Source organism: Galleria mellonella, unplaced genomic scaffold (genome assembly GCF_026898425.1).
Source record: "Galleria mellonella isolate WM207_F2 unplaced genomic scaffold, CSIRO_AGI_GalMel_v1 utg65, whole genome shotgun sequence".
NCBI lineage: Eukaryota > Metazoa > Arthropoda > Insecta > Lepidoptera > Pyralidae > Galleria > Galleria mellonella.
In genome coordinates, this window is record NW_026442138.1 from 5,807,058 (window position 1) to 5,825,825 (window position 18,768).

General features: G+C 30.2%; 1 protein-coding gene across 1 annotated transcript; it reads right to left on the reverse strand.

Moving 5' to 3' along the window:
* Positions 1-52: 52 nt before the first annotated feature.
* Positions 53-18,233, reverse strand: LOC113519902 (serine/threonine-protein phosphatase 2A 56 kDa regulatory subunit epsilon isoform). The gene is made up of 8 exons (XM_026905123.3): positions 17,323-18,233; positions 14,365-14,561; positions 8,923-9,117; positions 6,457-6,647; positions 4,414-4,627; positions 3,742-3,861; positions 2,787-3,016; positions 53-1,468 (listed from the first exon to the last, which is right to left on the reverse strand). Exons 1-8 carry the CDS (start codon positions 17,459-17,461, stop codon positions 1,366-1,368), a joined length of 1,389 nt encoding a protein of 462 aa, XP_026760924.1. The 5' UTR covers positions 17,462-18,233; the 3' UTR covers positions 53-1,365.
* Between the last annotated feature and the right edge of the window lie 535 nt (positions 18,234-18,768).

An 18,768-nucleotide genomic window follows, 5' to 3' on the forward strand; every position in this document is an offset into this window, starting at 1 on the left:
ATATATTACACAATATATGAATTAGGCCTTAATAAAGAAATGAAAAACTGAGTAATGTGAAAATTTGTTGTGTATTTCCAATGGCGTTTGCGCTGAGTAACCACTAGGGGGAACGTTAGCTCCGGAGGACAGTGGGTGAGAGTCGGACGAGCGAGGCCGGCGCTCACTACAAATCGCCGCGGGGCGCCTACGCTTACATATACTTAAAGAATTCAATTCATGTGAGTCAACTTTTTTATTTCCATACTGTGTTCTATAATAGTAATTTATATATAAGATCATATATAATTTTTGCAATGTTAATACATTTTACATAACAAACATCTGCATAGTGTACATACATACATACGCAGTGGTCGCGGCGCGTATAGTATATACAGAGGCGCGGGCGCGGTCACCCGCCGCGCTCTACAAAAGTGAGGATAAAAATTAAATGTCTGGCTACATTAATATCATACAAATTAATGACTATTCCCTTATAAATTATTATAACTACTTTTACAGAATCGTCTACTCCAATATTATCAAATTAACGTTTTAGTTGGATACTGTATGCACGATACATGAATAGTCTCCAGTTCGCTCTAGTCGATCGTTCAATTAGTAGTGTCCCACTCCCGCAGCTATGTATAAAAATCACATCGCTATAAATTTATAATAAATAAATGCCTATTTACACTATGTAACTATACAAAATGATAGTAGGACGAAATTACATTTTAGAATCGAGCATCTAATTTTGAAATGAAAGTTCATACAACGATCTACGGGACGGGCCGATGCAGCGCCGTCCATAGGTTTGGGCGCCGCGTCGGCCCGTCGGACTAAACAAATAACATCATCAAATTTCTCTATTATTTTTTGTACAATTATATTCAGCCGAAAGCTGGGTGCCCGATTAATACAGTTATCGGTGATCCATTATGCAGTACAATCGATCATGCATCAATAATACATACAACTTTAACTTATTTAAACAATTTAACAATATTAAAAAACCCTAAAGTAAATGGTGGTACTTGACGTAAACATATGACATATTAAATACAGGATAATGGTGCACAAGGGTCGTGGACACATCGTAGCACTATCAGTAACTTTTAATGTTAGGGTACGCCGAACGAGATCGAGCGCAGCCGGGGCCGCGGCCGCGGCCTGACGGGAGCTCGTGAGCGAACCGAATCTACAAACAAACACAGACCGAGGTACGTATACGCTAACCAAGAATCATTAGAGGTATAAAAAATTAATAACGTCGTTAACAAAGATGTAATCGAATAGAAAATATGAATACATAACTGAAAATAAAATAGCGCGTATATTAGTCTAAGTGGCGGTTGGGATGGAGGGTGTGGAAGGGGAGCATCACTTGGCGGCGCCGCCCGCCGCCTGCTGCCGCTTGTGGCTGATCTCCAACTCGCCCAGCCGCTTCCACAGCTCGTCACGCTCTTTCTCGCGTTTCTTCTCTCTATAGGACAACAAACAATAAAATTTTTATTAATATTTAAATTATAGAAATATTAACATATGGAATTCTTATATTCTAATATTTATTTAAATATTTTCAACTTTCTTTATTATAATATTTGCCTGGGGTGATGCCAAGTATAATACTCGTTAATTTCGAGATGGGTTTCTAATGAAACGATATTATCATATCAACTGTTTACTGTCCACTACTAAACACAAGTTTCCGAAGATTTTGTCCGCGGGTTGGTAAAATGACAATAGAAGAATGAAATGATATATCAGCTGATAAAAGTACTGGCCCGGAGATGACAATAAATGATAAATATTTTTATTTTTAATTCTTTTATAAATTCTCAAATGAAAATATTAGAGTATGAGTTCCATATTATTATAATATTATTAACAAATATCTGTATTTAATAATTGTGTCTTAACATAATAAAAAATGTAATCCGAAAATAACTATCAATATAGAGTAAATAACCAATAATTTGGTTCTCCTAATGGAATAAAGTCTAAATGTAAGCGACCAGTAAAATTATCAACTATGAATGAATAACATCCTAATCAACACAGTAACAGCATCAGAAGAGGGCATCCATATGTTGTCACAATATATTATTTGATATTGATGGTACTGTTCATGTCTATAGATGACGATTATCACTTTTCATTAAATAGTTAATCTACTACTATTTTTTATGTAAACTTATTTGTACTATCAATGAATGCCAAATAAGCTGATGGCTCACAATTTGTTTGCCATATATAGTATAAATAATGTTACAAAATGTTTGAATTTAATATTAAGAACATCAAAACTAAACTAATTCAGAAAACTTATTACTTAAATTTTTCAAACACATGAATCATACTGAAAATATAAAAAATCTGATCATAAATACAAATATATTTGTAATTCAATGTCTGTGTTGTGATTTCTTAATGTAACTCTATTGTACTGACTATATTATATTATTCAAAATACTTGTACTTTCTTTTACTGTTTTTTTTTTCCTTGTAATATGCCTGAAGATGAAGTTTAGAAACCAATAAAATGATGAATAAAAACAAATAATACTATATAGTCGATCTAAATATGTTAATTAACATTCTTTATTCCTTCTAAATTTAGAGGTGATCTTTTGAAAATCTATAAATAAAATGATATTGTTTGAATATTTGTTAATCATACTTAATATCCGAATAGATAACATATTGGATAATTTTTACTCTAAGTGACTTAAATAAAATTGCCAGTTATAGTTTATAGTTATAGCTTCTGATATATACATATTTAATTTATTATTACTCACTTCTGCCTTTCCGCTTTATAGCTAGCAGTGAGCTCATCAAAGAGTTTCGAGTTCATCTCCATAAAGGTTTTGAGGACGTTGTAGACAAGGGCGACAATCGTCTGATTCCAGTGCTCCTTGCTGATACGGTACAGCGCGGGGAACATTATTGGCATGATCACGTGGTTGTTCTCTTCCATCAAGGACATAATGTATTCGTTGTTCCAAAAATAGAGCGCTCTTTCTGCCACCTAAAAATGTTTCATTCGACATGAAGTATTAACTGGGCAATTATAGCTTGATAGGATTCTTCAATTAGGGATGAGATGCGAGGTGAACCATAGGGGCAAACAAAATTATAAATCGAGTATATTTTTCACCACAAAAAACGGCGAGTTCGATCGTGACAAAACATACTGATTACCTGCAAAATGTTTTGTGGGTACATTACATTGAAATATTTGAATATTATTTTGCAACAAGGAGGATTTTACTTTGCACAGAAAAGAAGCAGGACCAAACTTTACAAAATTAACACGGGACCAACATGAGAGCAAATACTATTAGAAAAATTATTACCAAAATCGATTCAGAATTGGCGACACTGTTACTAAAATACGAAATATTCAGATAATATGATATGAGAACCTCTTACTTTCAGATGATGCTTAATAAGAATAAATAGTGCGCGACAAAGCATCAATGTGAACACAAATTAAATATAATGCAAATTTCAATACAGGGCGCGAAATGAGATTGAAAAAAAAGTCGTTACGAGATAAATCTAAACAGTGTTAAAGTAGCTCAAGAGATTGCGATATGAGATGAGATACTTTTGAAAGTCAATAAAAATTTATTCTTTTATATTCTTTTTTACGTTTAAAAGTTTCATTGATAATAATGAATGCTTTGGCATATAAGAAATGAGAAAATATTAATATCTCCTTCAAGTTGAATCACTTGTAATAAAAGTTACCTGAAAGTGTGGACTGGATACACATTTTGCTATTTGCCTGAATAAAATCTCTTGAATTTTCGCAAACTGAGCCGGCTCAATCACGTCCAAGATTTCCTCAATTTCACCCAGGAACATTACCTAAAAACAATGGAATTGAATTTTTATTTGTTTGAGACTTGATATGCATAATTCATCTATACTTCTTTACCCTTACAATCTAAGTATTTGTGTTAATATAAAACTAAAAATAATGTTACCTCAAAAAGAATACAATTTAAGTTTGTCCCATTTTTTTTAATAAATAAATGCAAGTATTGTGAAAAGGTTTTTGGTACACATTCCTCCCTGCCTATATTACTAAGGATTTGACGTGAAGATAAATAGGATGCTCAATTAAATAAAAAATAGCTTTATTAATACATTTTATAATTGTAAATCATGGCGTGAATCTACATTATTTGTAAAATGTAATTACATATTCAATTACTTGAGGAATTGAAGAATATTTAATAGAGAAATAAAACCCACTAGACTTATTAGTATATTTTTTTCGACCTTGAAGTAGTTTAGTTAATATTTACACCTTATTTTTATTATTTTTTAAACTTACGTCTAAACTATATTAATTATGATACAAAAACACTTAAAGCAGAAATATTAAGTACATCTAGTGCTTATAAAAAAAATTACCTCTTTTTGCGAGCACGTTTTGGGCCAAAACTTGAGTAATCCGCGCACCACAGGCTCGGTGAGCGTGGCATCCTTCTCCAGGAATTGCACCACACAGTACGCGAGCTGCGCATGGTACAGCGAGAGGCACTTCACCTTGTGCAATGGTAGCAGTACTTTTACCAAAAATTGTTTGTGCTCACTCTTCAGAGGTAGAGCGAATCCATTTATTATACTGTAAAAGAATACAATACAAAAAATTTGTTAGTCTCGATTTCAGTGAGCAACCGACAGCTCTCCAGCCCATTCATAATCATTACTAATGCTGTAAGCCGTCTATCCAATGGTCCAAATATCGATAGAACAATAGTAAAGTTGTTGAATTAACCCTTAACTAAATTCAAATCAATTATTTGCATTTTTTATTTGACTTCAATGAGTGGTCAAAATAGGAAGGTCTACAGGCCTGCGCAAACGTTGGACAGTCCACGGATTTGTTTTTATGCAACTTAGAATGACAAACAAGCTGACGGTCCACTTGATGGAAAATGGTAACCGTCGCCTATAGACATGAGCAGTACCATGGATATAACAGAGTACATTGTTTCGCCCATGATACTTCGCCCCTCATGCGTTGCCATTCCTCTGTACCCTGTAAATTCACTGCCATATCCCACCCTTCAAACCGAAACACAGCCATGCAAACAACTTGCACAACGAGCGTAAATATAATTATAGGTGTGTTGTTACATAAAGGGAAATTTTGACCACGAACAAATTGTCCCACGTCTGTGTAAATACTGCATGATAAAAATTGACTATTTTGAAGATACAAATTTTAATTTAAACCAATATTTTATTTGTTATATCGGGTTTCGCGATACGAGATCAACCGCATTAAATACACGTTTAATGACTCTCCATACTGCGGTAATATTATATAAATTGAATCTTAAACAATTTTATTTTATAATTGTCATATTTGTTAGACGGGCCAACTGAAAACTAACCATTTACACAAGAAAGACAATAGTAGTTACCAATATATTATTATAGAAACAAGCCTATTTATGTGATTGTCATTTTATCAAATCATCTGGACAGAATTACAAAAAGGCAAACTTATGCAATTTTATACCACAGTGCGACATTTCGCAAGATCGCAATATTATAATATCGCACTCATACATAACAGTGTGTTACAGATATATGTGTTAATCAATATGACTACGACATGAGACTGAACTAGTGTCAATTCAATAATTAGAGAACTATGTTCAATAAGTACTAGAGTTGTTGTTATGCTATAATCGTAAGAGAAGCGACGGTTATAATACAGTTTATATATATAAAAATAGCCGTTGTTCTGTTTAGACACAATATGTTTTTAAGAAAAAATTGTAAGTTTGAATTTGCTAACTAAATCATTGATCATAGTGCTTATAACCATGATATCTACCGAATGCTACCTACAGAACACATCACAAATCATATCTGATTAATATTTTATAATTTTAGCAATTAGTATCTTGTATAACACATCCTTATCTTATGGTATGTACAATCATAAATAGATACCAGATAACAATAATAATAGGTAAGTAATTAAAATCACTATTGTCATAAATCATATAGCTAATAAGCATTGATATAGATACTACATTAATGCAGATTTTTTTAAATTTCTCAACAAAAAATCATATAATAACTGGTTAATTGTGCATGAGTTCGTAAGAATTATCCATTTTTCAATCCCTAGTAACCATTTAAAAGATTTGTAATAAAATGTTTTCAACGATTATTTGTCTTTTACACTTGTTTTACACATTAATTTGCGACCAAATCAATTTATGTATTCTTATAAATATATTATGTAGTATCTACCAGTGCATATATACAGTCTTATTGTATATTTAAATATTATGATGCTATAGATGACAGATATAACTGAATAAATAAATATAATCTATCATCTTCCTGACCTTTTCCCGTATCTATTTGCAGTCGACATATAAATAAATATAATAAATTTTATTCTACTTAAAATACGTATATTGTACTCACCTGCCCAATATTTCTAGCAACTCTCCCACGCCATTGAAATGTTCGGTTTCATAAACAAATCGTAGGAAAATGTTGTTGATTTGTTTTCGTATGAAGGCGCGCAACCCCAAGAACTTTCCATATATACGATGGAGCACCGTTTTCAGGAAGTCGCGCTCGCGTGGATCTTCCGAATCAAACAAATCTAAAAGCTACAAATATAAAAGGAATATTAGAACAAAATTTATCTGGATATTCAATTCAAGAAAAGGTTCAATTCTAATATTACTAGCGTCGAGTGCAATAAAAATAATAATGACATTAAAATATAAAAGGTAAATACGTTACAAGCGGGCCGAAAATGAAACGTGGAGATGACAATAATTAACACCACTATAACATTTACATACACTTCACATACAAATGACAAACTACCATCCCTTTTAAATTATTTGATAATGTGATGAAATAAATGTATGTAGTCGCTGTGTTACAAATTTTTTTTTATTATATTTTTTTTTATTTCAGACGTTAACTGTCCACTGCTGAACATAAGAGAAGTTGTGACAGTTATTGCCACGCTTGGCGTGCGGGTTGGCAATCGCAGTTAGGCTTTTAGAGATGTTTCAAGGAGGACGCTACTCTCCCTTCCTCGACCGTTAAGTTCCCTTAGTTGCCTCTTACAACACCCTCGGGAAAGAAAGGGGTGGCCTACTCTATTCTGGGACCACATGGTTAATAATTGTTTTATATTATTATATAAACACTCTCGAAATAAAACTAATAAACAAATCTAAACATTAAAACAATTAAATATATTTTTTCTTAGTACCACTATTAAATATCAGCAGACTATTTATGATCGGTCGGGTCAAATAATTTTTCTTCATATTTTCACTAAGTTTTATTGAAACAGACTCTAGAGTCTGTTTTAAGAATTTATCTAGATAAATTTCCTGCTCGTTCTTCAAATTCGAAATAATTTCCTGAACTAGGTAGTAGCTTTATCTTGACAGATCTACGTGATTACGATATTTGATATGACCTTTCGATATAGGCTGTTTGCACTTATACTGTGTTTTAGTCTCTATGTCTACTTTAAAAAACTGCAGATAATCTCACGCACAACACATAAACCAATAACATATTTGAACCAAAGTCATAAAATTAAAACAAGTAGTTATCGTAAAGTGAAGTCGATTTTTTTTAAATACAATTACAAGACTAAAATCAAACAATTTTTAAGCACAGATTGATAATATCGCAAATTAGCATAATACGATAGTCTTTATTCTATGTAAGTACATCTATTTGACCATTTTAGAACTCCGTACCTTAATAGATAAAGCCATTGCAAGAGCAACTGACGATACCGTTTACGAGCGTAGATCATACAAAATGCTATTCGCTTACGTATAAATTTATGTTCTATACTAAAATTATAAAGAGGAAAAATTTTACTGCAATGGATAAACTTAAAAACTATGTAACAAAATTTAAAAATTCTTTCACCTACATTATCAGCAAATAACATAGGCAATAACATACTATTTTTGAAAATTCTATTTACCCGTACGAAGCCGAGTCAGATGTCCAGTATAAAAAAAAGTAAATATGCTCACAACTATAATTCCTAATGGAACAGTCAGAGGCATTCGTTTACGTACTTATGGTATTAAATAAAATAACGAGGTCTAAGCCGCCCGAATAGTTAATCTATATCAATACTAAACATAAGGAGGAAAAATTTGATTGTTTGTTTGTAACGGATAAAATAAAAAATACTCAATTGATTTTAATTCTTTCCACCTATAGAAATTTACATTATTATCAGCGAGTAGGTATTAAGGTTATATATAGTCTTCAAACATTCTATCTACCCGTGTGAAGCCAGACCGGATCACTAGTACAGATGTCAAGTCAATTAGTTCTTCTTTTTGACTAGTTTTCTACAGTTTACTGTAACTAATAATAACATGCCTAGTACCAATATTTAAATGTAACAAATTCAAACACAGGCATTTAGATTGATGTAGCAAATTAATTTATTGACGAATCTGTACTGGATGTTATTTTCATTGAACAATGATCGCATACTGAAGGTGGGCAAGTCATTTGTTTACCACGGCAACAGTCATATAATGGCCTCTAACTACTCCATTTAGGATTACGGCCATAAAGCAAAAATATTTTTTTTAATATGTTTCTAAAATTGATGACACAATGAGTATTTAAATTAAATAAAAATAATTTAAAATAAATGTGCAATTTAAAATAATCGCACATTAATTGATAAATTACAGATAAATTAATATACGATTAATTTATTTAAAATCCTTAAACTTTAATAAAAAAAATATTATCTTTATATATATAAATAATTATTCGTATTATAAACTATACCCTGTTTATATTTCTGGACCTCATCTCGACTAAAAAACGTGCTTACATATATAATGCAATAAAAAGGTATAAAGTGATAGTTACCTGCAATACAAATTTTTGATCAATTACTTTCTTGCCAATAGTGGGTTGAAAGTCAGTTGACTCGAGGAAGCGCAAGAAGAACTCGTAGACTAGTTGAAGATGCGGCCATGAAGCCTCCAAAGTAGGATCATCTTCCTCAGGATCGAAATCAGGATTTTCACTTGGCGGCAGAGTGCGGAACAAGTTGGCCGAGATCTAGTTAATAAACAAGTGAGATAACATTTTATTGTAGCGTCATTGCTGATAGACGCCGATATATAGATATATCGGTGACAAGTACTAAAATATAAGGTGAATCCGAAATATAATAAAAAATTCCATAATTTACAAACTAAGTTTAAAAGTGATAAAGTGTTTTTTTTAAGATCTTTCATAATTATATTTTTACTGGCTACTTCCTGTACCTTTGCACGGGTGAATTAATACATAAAATATCCTATGTACAAGTTAGGATGTAACCTACTTATTTACTAAATTTCATTTAAATTCGTTCAGTAGTTTTTGCATGAAAAAATAACAAACATCCATCCAACCTTACCAACTTTCGCATATATAATTTTAATAGGATTCTGATGTAACTTATAAAAGTTTTATGCCATGCTATATATAGTTTTATATATTCTACCAGCGGGTATAAAAATCCCGTAAGATTGATATTTAGTATTAGCTTCATGTAGTCGAATTTGAATGTGAATGATTCACCTAGTCGAGACTAATCTGAGATTTGCAAAATGCGAACTAAGTTGATAATCAGATAAGCTATTTTATATTACGCGATATTTTACATTACAAACGAGACAAGTTCATGACTAGTATAATCTATGAATCCATTGCTAAACTTCAGTAAATATCTATTGAGGCCAGCACTCATACTTGCTTTAAATAATTAGAAGTAAATCTTTGCTTATTAGTTTAAATGTCCACATTAGGAGCATTTCATTTGTTAAAAAAAAAATGATCATATGTATTTCTTGTTGAAGCAAGAAGTAACTTCGGTTCTTTTTTAATAACTTCACTGCTGATCACAACTTCAGAAACAATATTATTTTATTACTCGACCTTATTAACGAACAATTCCCGACGAAGGCCGCGTAATCAACAAACCATTAATAGAAAAAATATTTAAGCATAAGTTTATCTATTGTATAAGTTTATCTAAAACAATATCTGTTTACTCTGTTGTAAAGAAAATGTATTCTCTCACAATATTGTAAATAAAACTGTTCAATAGCGAATTTCGATATCTCGTATAAGTATTTGTGGGATGAAAAGACAAAAAATAGAAAATATATATAATATAATTAAAGTGATGTCAGCGTTAATCAGATGAGCAAAATGTTCATTCATTTAATAGGAGAATCATAATAAAATACACTTACAGGACAAAATTATATAAAAATATATTTCTAAGGAAATCCATAAAACTAACTACTTCATCAGCATTGTTCCAACCATATTAATATACATTGCTGAATACAGGCTACCTCCAAAGACCGGATATAAAATAATCAATAATTTTATATTGTTAATTTTTTTAAATATTTCTAAGAAAACCAAAATAATATAAACTTTTGATTTACATTTTATCTCTATTTTATTTCTGTGCTAATTCAGTAGGAATTTAAATAAACAGTAAAACACGAGCTTGTCGTCGAGTAAATCCCATATGGCGCTAAAGGCATGACAACTTTTGTTAGATAAATTGGACCGGAGCGGTTAAAATGTCAACAATAATTATTTAATGATAAATAAAGTATTTACTTCAGTCAATATTTCGACTAGGTTGATCACTAGACGAGATCACGACTTTATCGAATTCAAATGAGGTACTGTTTCTCGACGAAAATTGTTTATGTGATGAACTACACACAATTATCCTTTCTTTTAAAGTAAAACTAGCTGACCCGGCGAACTTCGTACCGCCTAACAGTTAACGAATGTAGTGAATACCGTTTAGCGAGTATTTTCTATGTATTTGGATATCTTTCTAAAGTAACTTTTTCTGTATTTTTTTTACGTGAATTTTTCCAATTTTAAATAGTTATTCTGTTATTTAGGGCGAAGACGAATTTAACAAATCATAGAATATCGGGGGAAAGAGATTGTTAGTAATTGGGACTACTAGAACTAGAACCCGATTGCTACCCAACCAGGTCGACCTCCTCGCGGTTCCCTCTAGAAACTATTATGGTTAATTCCTGATGAATTCATTATGATGGGTTAACTGGCCTGTTTTCATTCTCATCTATCACCCTTCACTGGTGCTCCGCCAGCGTATCCCGTTAGCGCAGGCGGGTTACCATTCCATTTTCACCCATCGAAAAAAAATCATAGAATATCCGTCTAATAATAATAATAATAATCTGTCTAGCCATTTTAGAGTTATAAATATTGTAACTAACCCGTCTTTGTTTTATTTATATACAGATAATATAGATATAATAAAAATTTGTTATAAAACAATCGAAGTGTATTTCGACGAATTCTTGCCAATTTCGACATTAATAAGTTTTATTGCCGTCTATGGGCATAATTGTATTTTAAAAAAAAAAAAAAAAACTTAATTTATTATAATGAATGATTTTATGACAATAAGCAATAAAGGGTAGTATTTGGGAAATTATCGATGATCACACCACATGACTATAGTAATCTCCAGAACCAACGAAATTTTCTACGTTATGAGTGCAAGACATCATCAATTATGGAGGGCTTATGATAAGTATCAGTTGTATCCGCGTCTTTACCCTTGTGAATTGTGAGAAAACAATAAGTATAGATTGTTCATCTATGTACTAACTTATACATAAAACAAACTGTTAATCCGTACTAATATTACAAATCTGAATAATATAAATATAAATTTACTCCTTTATTTATAAAAAATAAACTTAGAAATATTTAAAAATAGGTTTATGGGAGGTTTGACGTTTTTCTGAATAAGGGTGTTAGTATATATTTAGAACTAAATTTAGTATTGAGTGCATAGTATTTGGGGCAGAAAACGACACAATTAAGCTAATATTGTCAAACAACACATCCCAAGTACATAAAATCATTAAAAATGCTAGTACAGTCTTAAACATCCAAATTTTAATTGTTAAATTATGTATACAGCTTTGTTGTAGTTACTCTATTATCAATATTATTTTCCCCATAATACTAAAGGGGGTTGAGGCTGTGGGCCCTTAACACAGGTTATTATATTAACCTATTTAGGAGCCCAGTTCTAAAACCATAATTACTGTACCCCTATAAAACTATATATTAATATTAGTTAAGAAATTAAAGATGTGAAAAGATCTTTACAAATTTTTTCATTTCTATATATTACTAAGAATAAAGTACCTAAGAATAAATTAATTTGAAGATAATTAAACCACCAAATCAATTATTACGACATAACAAAGGGGTTGTGTTACGCTGATGTTTCAAACCACTACAGACGGATGAGTCAGGCTCTTTTTAGTGTTGAAGAAATAACAGCAATTTGCAATATGACAATGAAGTAAATGGAAATTATGAGACATTGTAGCTTTTTTATTAATAAAAATCATTATGTACATTTCTTTTTAAGTTTAAAAAAAAAATACCGCACGAGTTGAATTTATGGATGCGATTAATAAATTAGATATCCAGCTATGTATCTATCCATCTTGGTAGGTGGAAATTAAGTTGTCCTGGAAGTTTATCGTAAAAAAAAAAAAGATTTCTTGAGAAATGTGTTCAACTACTGCTTAGTACAAACTGCGTTATTTATTTATAGGATCACTAGGTGGATTAGATCTAACTGTTCTTACGTTTAGACTTATATTTACATTATAAGTTTTAGTACGATTTATAATTCTATATTTCTTATTAACATTGTCCTGAGGAGCACGGTGGTTGTTTAGCACCATTACATTCCGTTGGTTACGAATTCGATCACCGCAAAATATAAATCATTGGTTGCGAGTATAATCTGTCTGTAATTATCTACTTATTACTCGTATCTATGTATAATATTTCCAAACAAGTATCTATCCATCATCTGTGTAGTATGCCTAGTACAAGCTCATTTAGTTTTAAACTAGAGTGTGCAGTATGATTTATTCATTATTATTTATTATTTAGTATATCACTACTCAAATAATCAACAGCCTCGTATACCTAAAACGGATTCAGTTTGCACGTCGATCCATCAAAATCACTTGGAAAGAACTCTGCTTTATCTTACCAATATCACTCGGCCGTCAATTACTTTATGTTAAGGCTCGACAATAAGACACTATTTTAAGTAAACGCAATTAATAAACAAAAGTAAAAAAAAAGCCGGTTAAATATGAGTCAGACTAGCACTCAACGAGGGTTCCATACAAAAATCATCAATTTAACAAACATGTTTTTTTTTTATGAAATAACTACAAATTTGCAATTTTCGGAATTTTTCTATTACTTGTACTACATGACTTTGAATGTAGTACAAGTAATAGAAAATGTACCCCATAGATTGTGATTCCCTTTGCAAATGTCAAAACATGCGATATAAATGGAATATAAACGGCCGTATCTTTTGATTGCGTCGATTTCGAAGCTTTTTCACTGCTTTAAGAGATTGCAGACCTGAATATATGATATTAATTTTAATTTGATATCTCCACGCGTTCCTGAGAAAAAGGGGTTCTCACAAACGGTAGGACGGGCGGATAGACAGCCTACGAAGTGATCCTATAAGGGTTCCGTTTTTTCTTTGAAGGTACGGAACCCTAAAAACCATAATTTAATTTCTTACTAAATTGATCATTTAAAAATAACTAATTATCACAAAAGCCTTTACTTATAAAAATACTTTATAAATATAAAATACTTTAACAAGTATTTGATTATTCAATGCAATATTATCATTACTAATATTATACAGGTGACATCGAAATTGATTATCGAAACTGAATATTTCCACCAAAGAAACACTTGTCTAAAAGGAAAAAATTTTTAACCTTCTCTATTAATAGAACACGTTCAACTGTTAAATTAGTATAGGAGACTAAAAATTTTTGTAATCTGTAATATTTGATCCACGAAATTTCTGTATTAATATGTTCTAAAGCATGGGAAGATTCTAAATGTTACATACGGCTAAAGATTATGATTTCATTTAACCCTGTATATCTAAAAGTAAGTTCCTTATCTATCTCTTGGTGTCACAATGGCTTGATCAGTTGTCAGTAACCTTATTTGCACACAGCATTTAAGACAAAAAGAGACATAATCTAGTTTATATCTAAGTTAATCAATATATTCTGTCAACATGGACAAAATCTTGGTTTGGAATAACACAGATTTATAACTTCTTACAATCAGGCAATAAGTTAGAAAAATATGTGTCTATTTTTGTAACAGTAACAAAATTTTCATATGGAGTGGGTGGATTAACTGCTTAAAATGGAAAAATATATCAATTACCATTTTGATAATCTCTGGGTAGACAGGCTCGGTGAGCACCCCGCGACCACCAGTAATATACTCAACAAGCTCATTGAGTGTGGCACGTTTGATTTCCTTCCCCTTCAGGTCGGCAACAGGATCCATGAAGTCAAAAGCAACACAGCATTGTCGCAGCTTGCGTATAAACAACTCTTCTTGTTCGCTGCTGGGAACATCTGAAAACAAATAATATATATTTTAACAATATAATACAAAATATGCTACAGTTTTAACATAGTTTAAATAGGTGTTTCATGTTTGTATGATATGGGACATCTTTGTCTACTGCTTTTTACAAATTACATGCTTAAAATAAAAGTCAGAAAAAGTATTTATTTTAAATAATTTATAATAATAATAAATACTGTAGCAACCATTTGTACTATTCCATATTTTTTATACTCCTTCCCAGTAACTAAGATAATAATGAAAATTTTATAAAAAAAAGTAATAAATTTATTTTATTCTTCACACTTAATACCTACCTGTTTTTAAGTAAATACTTAATCTACTTTTTTGTTAATAAATATTAATTATATAAAATTTGTTTTGAGAGGGACCATATAAATATGTATGATATGTGAGAATACAGATGTCGGAACACATGAATGGAACAAATTTGGAGTCACTTCTTACAAACCATCAATAATTTAAATAAGTTGTTGGAGGTTATCTCATTTTACAATTTGTCACAAATGCAATTTTTTTTTTATTATTTTCACCCATTTGTCTCTCTCTCTGTATGTGTATGTGTTATACTAGGCAATAATTATAAAATAAATCAGAAATGATAAAATCTATTAGAAAATAAAAAAAAAATACACATAAAAACTGGTGTAAGATTTTAAACATATATTTACTTTTATTTATATATTATTAATTAGGAAATCCTCCAATCAAAGTAGAGAGAACATATTGTATAAATTGCACTACCTGAGCCACTTGAAATTTATTTTGGTCAATTTATAAATAATACTTGTTAAACATTGACTAACAAGTTATCCTTTTATATTAACTAATATTTTAAGAATAAATTAACCCAATTTATTCTACTTTGTACCTGGATGCAATGCAAGAGAAAAAGAAAATACAATATATTTATTGCCATCTAAGTAATGCTATTTTATTTTTAAATGGCTTTCAATTTGATATTAGCCTTATAAAACACTGATAAACCTTAAGTAACCTACTGCATTACCTATATATGGAATAAATGGAATGAAGCAGTTTTTTTTAATTTTCTAATATGATTCATATAAGACCAAGATTATACATTTATATTCATAAATAATTTAGCATATGCCTTTGCATTATTTTTAGAGTTAGCACAATTAGTAGAAATTTAGTATGTCCTTTTACTGTAAATAAAAAAAAAAGTTAAAATATTTCTTTTTGCATTAGTTTCATAAAACAGCTGTGTTTGTATGGCTGTATTTCAGTATGGGTGTAATATGGGTATCACAGTATCAGTTTTCATCAAGTGAATCATTACCTTGTTTGTGAATCTAGGTTGTACAAAATAAAATTGAGGTATTACTTTTCTATTTTATTTTTAGTATTAAATATAATAAAGACATGTTAAAATTCTTTACTAATTGTACCAAGAATAGAAAAGCAGATTATAACTTCTACTTTCACAAATTCATATATAGAATGATAAAATTATGCTTTTAATGAAACATTGATTATAATCAAATTTATATTAATAAAATAACTACATTAAATATTAAACTTAATTAGATACTTAAGGAAATAATCAGGCAGATTATGTAGATATGGTATGAATATTATGTATAATCTTATTTATATATATATGTGTGTGCATATGTGTTTGTGTGTGTATTTATTTGCTATTTTTTGCTAATAATTTAAATGGCTCAACCAATCATCATTACATTTTGCCTACATATAGTACTGGACATAAAGGATATAAAACATTACTTTTTATCATAGTCACACAATATGTCCCAGTCATAAAGACTTGATCTCTCAACTAAGAAAGGCTATTTTTAACACACATACTAATCTTGATATTTTTATTCTACATAATATATATATGTGTGAAAAAGTAAATATTTAATACATCAATGTCTAGTACTTAGGTACCTTTCAGGAACAGAAAGGGTTGCATGACTCATGTTTTATTTTAGGAAATTACTATACTAGAACTATATATTGTGTTCACTTGCTATTCTTTAAATTTTTAAAAACAATAGCATAAAACCCAAATATTGGACTATATGCAACAATAATGTTAGGGTTTCTTATTAAATAGTAAAAAATATATAAAAAAAATTGCTCAAAGTGGTACAGGGGATATGGTAGAAATAATGGTATAATAATATAGGATATTAATATAATTTAGGTTATCTAACAAGGCTTCTACTTATATACATTATTATTTTTAATGTTATGTTAATGTATTCATAAGAATAGTGTGGTTTATATTTTTGAAAAATAAAATAGGTGTGAATATAAAATAAAACATATAAGATATTTAATGCCATTTATTTGTGGCCAAGGAGTGTTCTATTATTCAGTGACAATAACAAACATATATTTCTAAAGAAATTTCTTTAATAAATGACAATATAAATAAGTAAAGTAAAACAGTAAGAAAACATCATTATCAATATCATTTTAAAATATCATTAATTTTTTCATAAGATTTCACAGTGATGATCAAAAAATATTTCATAAATAATTTATAGGTAGGCTTATAGGCAATATTTTTGGTCAGATACCATTAAGGGAGGTGTTTTGTGCATTATATAGCAGCTCTCATACATTTAATGATATTAAATTATGCACCACAGTAAAAGTGGTAAATCAATTAAAAAGAACAAAACACTGCATGTAAACATAGTAGATGATTTTGTATATAATAATAAAAATCTGTAGACTATTGTGAACAGATGTATATTAGGGCTTACTCACCTTTCAGTAATGGTAGTGCTTGGAGTTCAACATCTTGCGTATTACGATACCGAGATGAACCTTGAGACTTCTTAGTCTTTTTCTTCAGCGACCGCTTGGCGAAAGGATCAATCCTGTCCACAAACGTTCCCGAAGACATTTTGGCAATTTAAAAGTGTCCTGAATGACAATAGGTCAAGTGCGATTAATGCGAAGCTTGTTTTGATTCAGGCAGATTCATGATCCGGCCCAGTCCACGAGACGAACGCGCACTTCCCGTAAAATAGTAGCACAATATTAGAGCCTAAACAAACATTCCTTCGTCACACATGACGGTAATGGAGTGGTCACACTCAGGCCATTCTTTATACACTTCAGATTCCACAACAGTTACGTAATTTTAAAACGTCTTTATCACCAAAATGATACAATAACAAAAAGGATTAATTCGATTCACAAATTTAGGTGTATTTTCTGAGGCGTGTCACGATTCAGAAGGCAGCAGTCGCATATACATACAAGCCTCGTGTAATATCAGCCGGTCGTCAATCACAATATATTTCTCTATAATAATCGTCCAAAATAATTAAAGATTCGACTATATTAGCACTTGAAACGACGATTCAGAACGTATACTATCCTTTTGAAAAGTAAGCGAAAAGTAAGGCGGTGATGACACGGAGCAAAATTTAACACCAAAAATCTATCACCGTATTCTCGCCATCGCTCACCATTCGTTTCGACTCTAGAACTGAACGCATTTTAACGTCAAACGCAATATTGTTTTGAGCCGTTTCACTTCCACAGAAATAATTATGTGTTTCTGTGCCCTTTTCCACTATTGGGAAACGATCAATTTACAAAAATTAAACTAAAAGACTATCATCACTGATTTGCTGCGAAAACGCTACACTCATACAAAAGTACCTAATTCTGAAAATAGATGGAGATAGAAATGTTCAGTTGTCCAATATGCATACTTTTAAAATAAATAAGAAATATATTTAAAAGAAATTAATATGACTATTAATAGGATAAAATTATATCTTTACTGGTAATTTCTTAATGTGGAATTATAAATATATAATTAATAAAATTTTATTAGTAAAATTACTATCCATTGATTTCCGCTAAAATATGAAGTAACGTTCGTAATATAGATTTTAGCAAGTCTATGACTATATTTTTGGTTGCGATCAGTTTATTATTAAAATATAATACTTTTATTAAAGTGTAAAACTAATAGATATATTAAAAAAGAAAACACAAATATATAATTACATATTAATAAAAAAATATTAAATTTAGAATAAATATTTTTTTTTCTTTTTCTATTAATCCAGTTATGGTTTACATAATGCAAACTGTGAATTATATCGTAATCTTTAACTTAAATCTTAAATTGAGATAGTAATATTTTATTTCCAATATTATTATTATCATCATCATCATTTCAGCCATTATCTG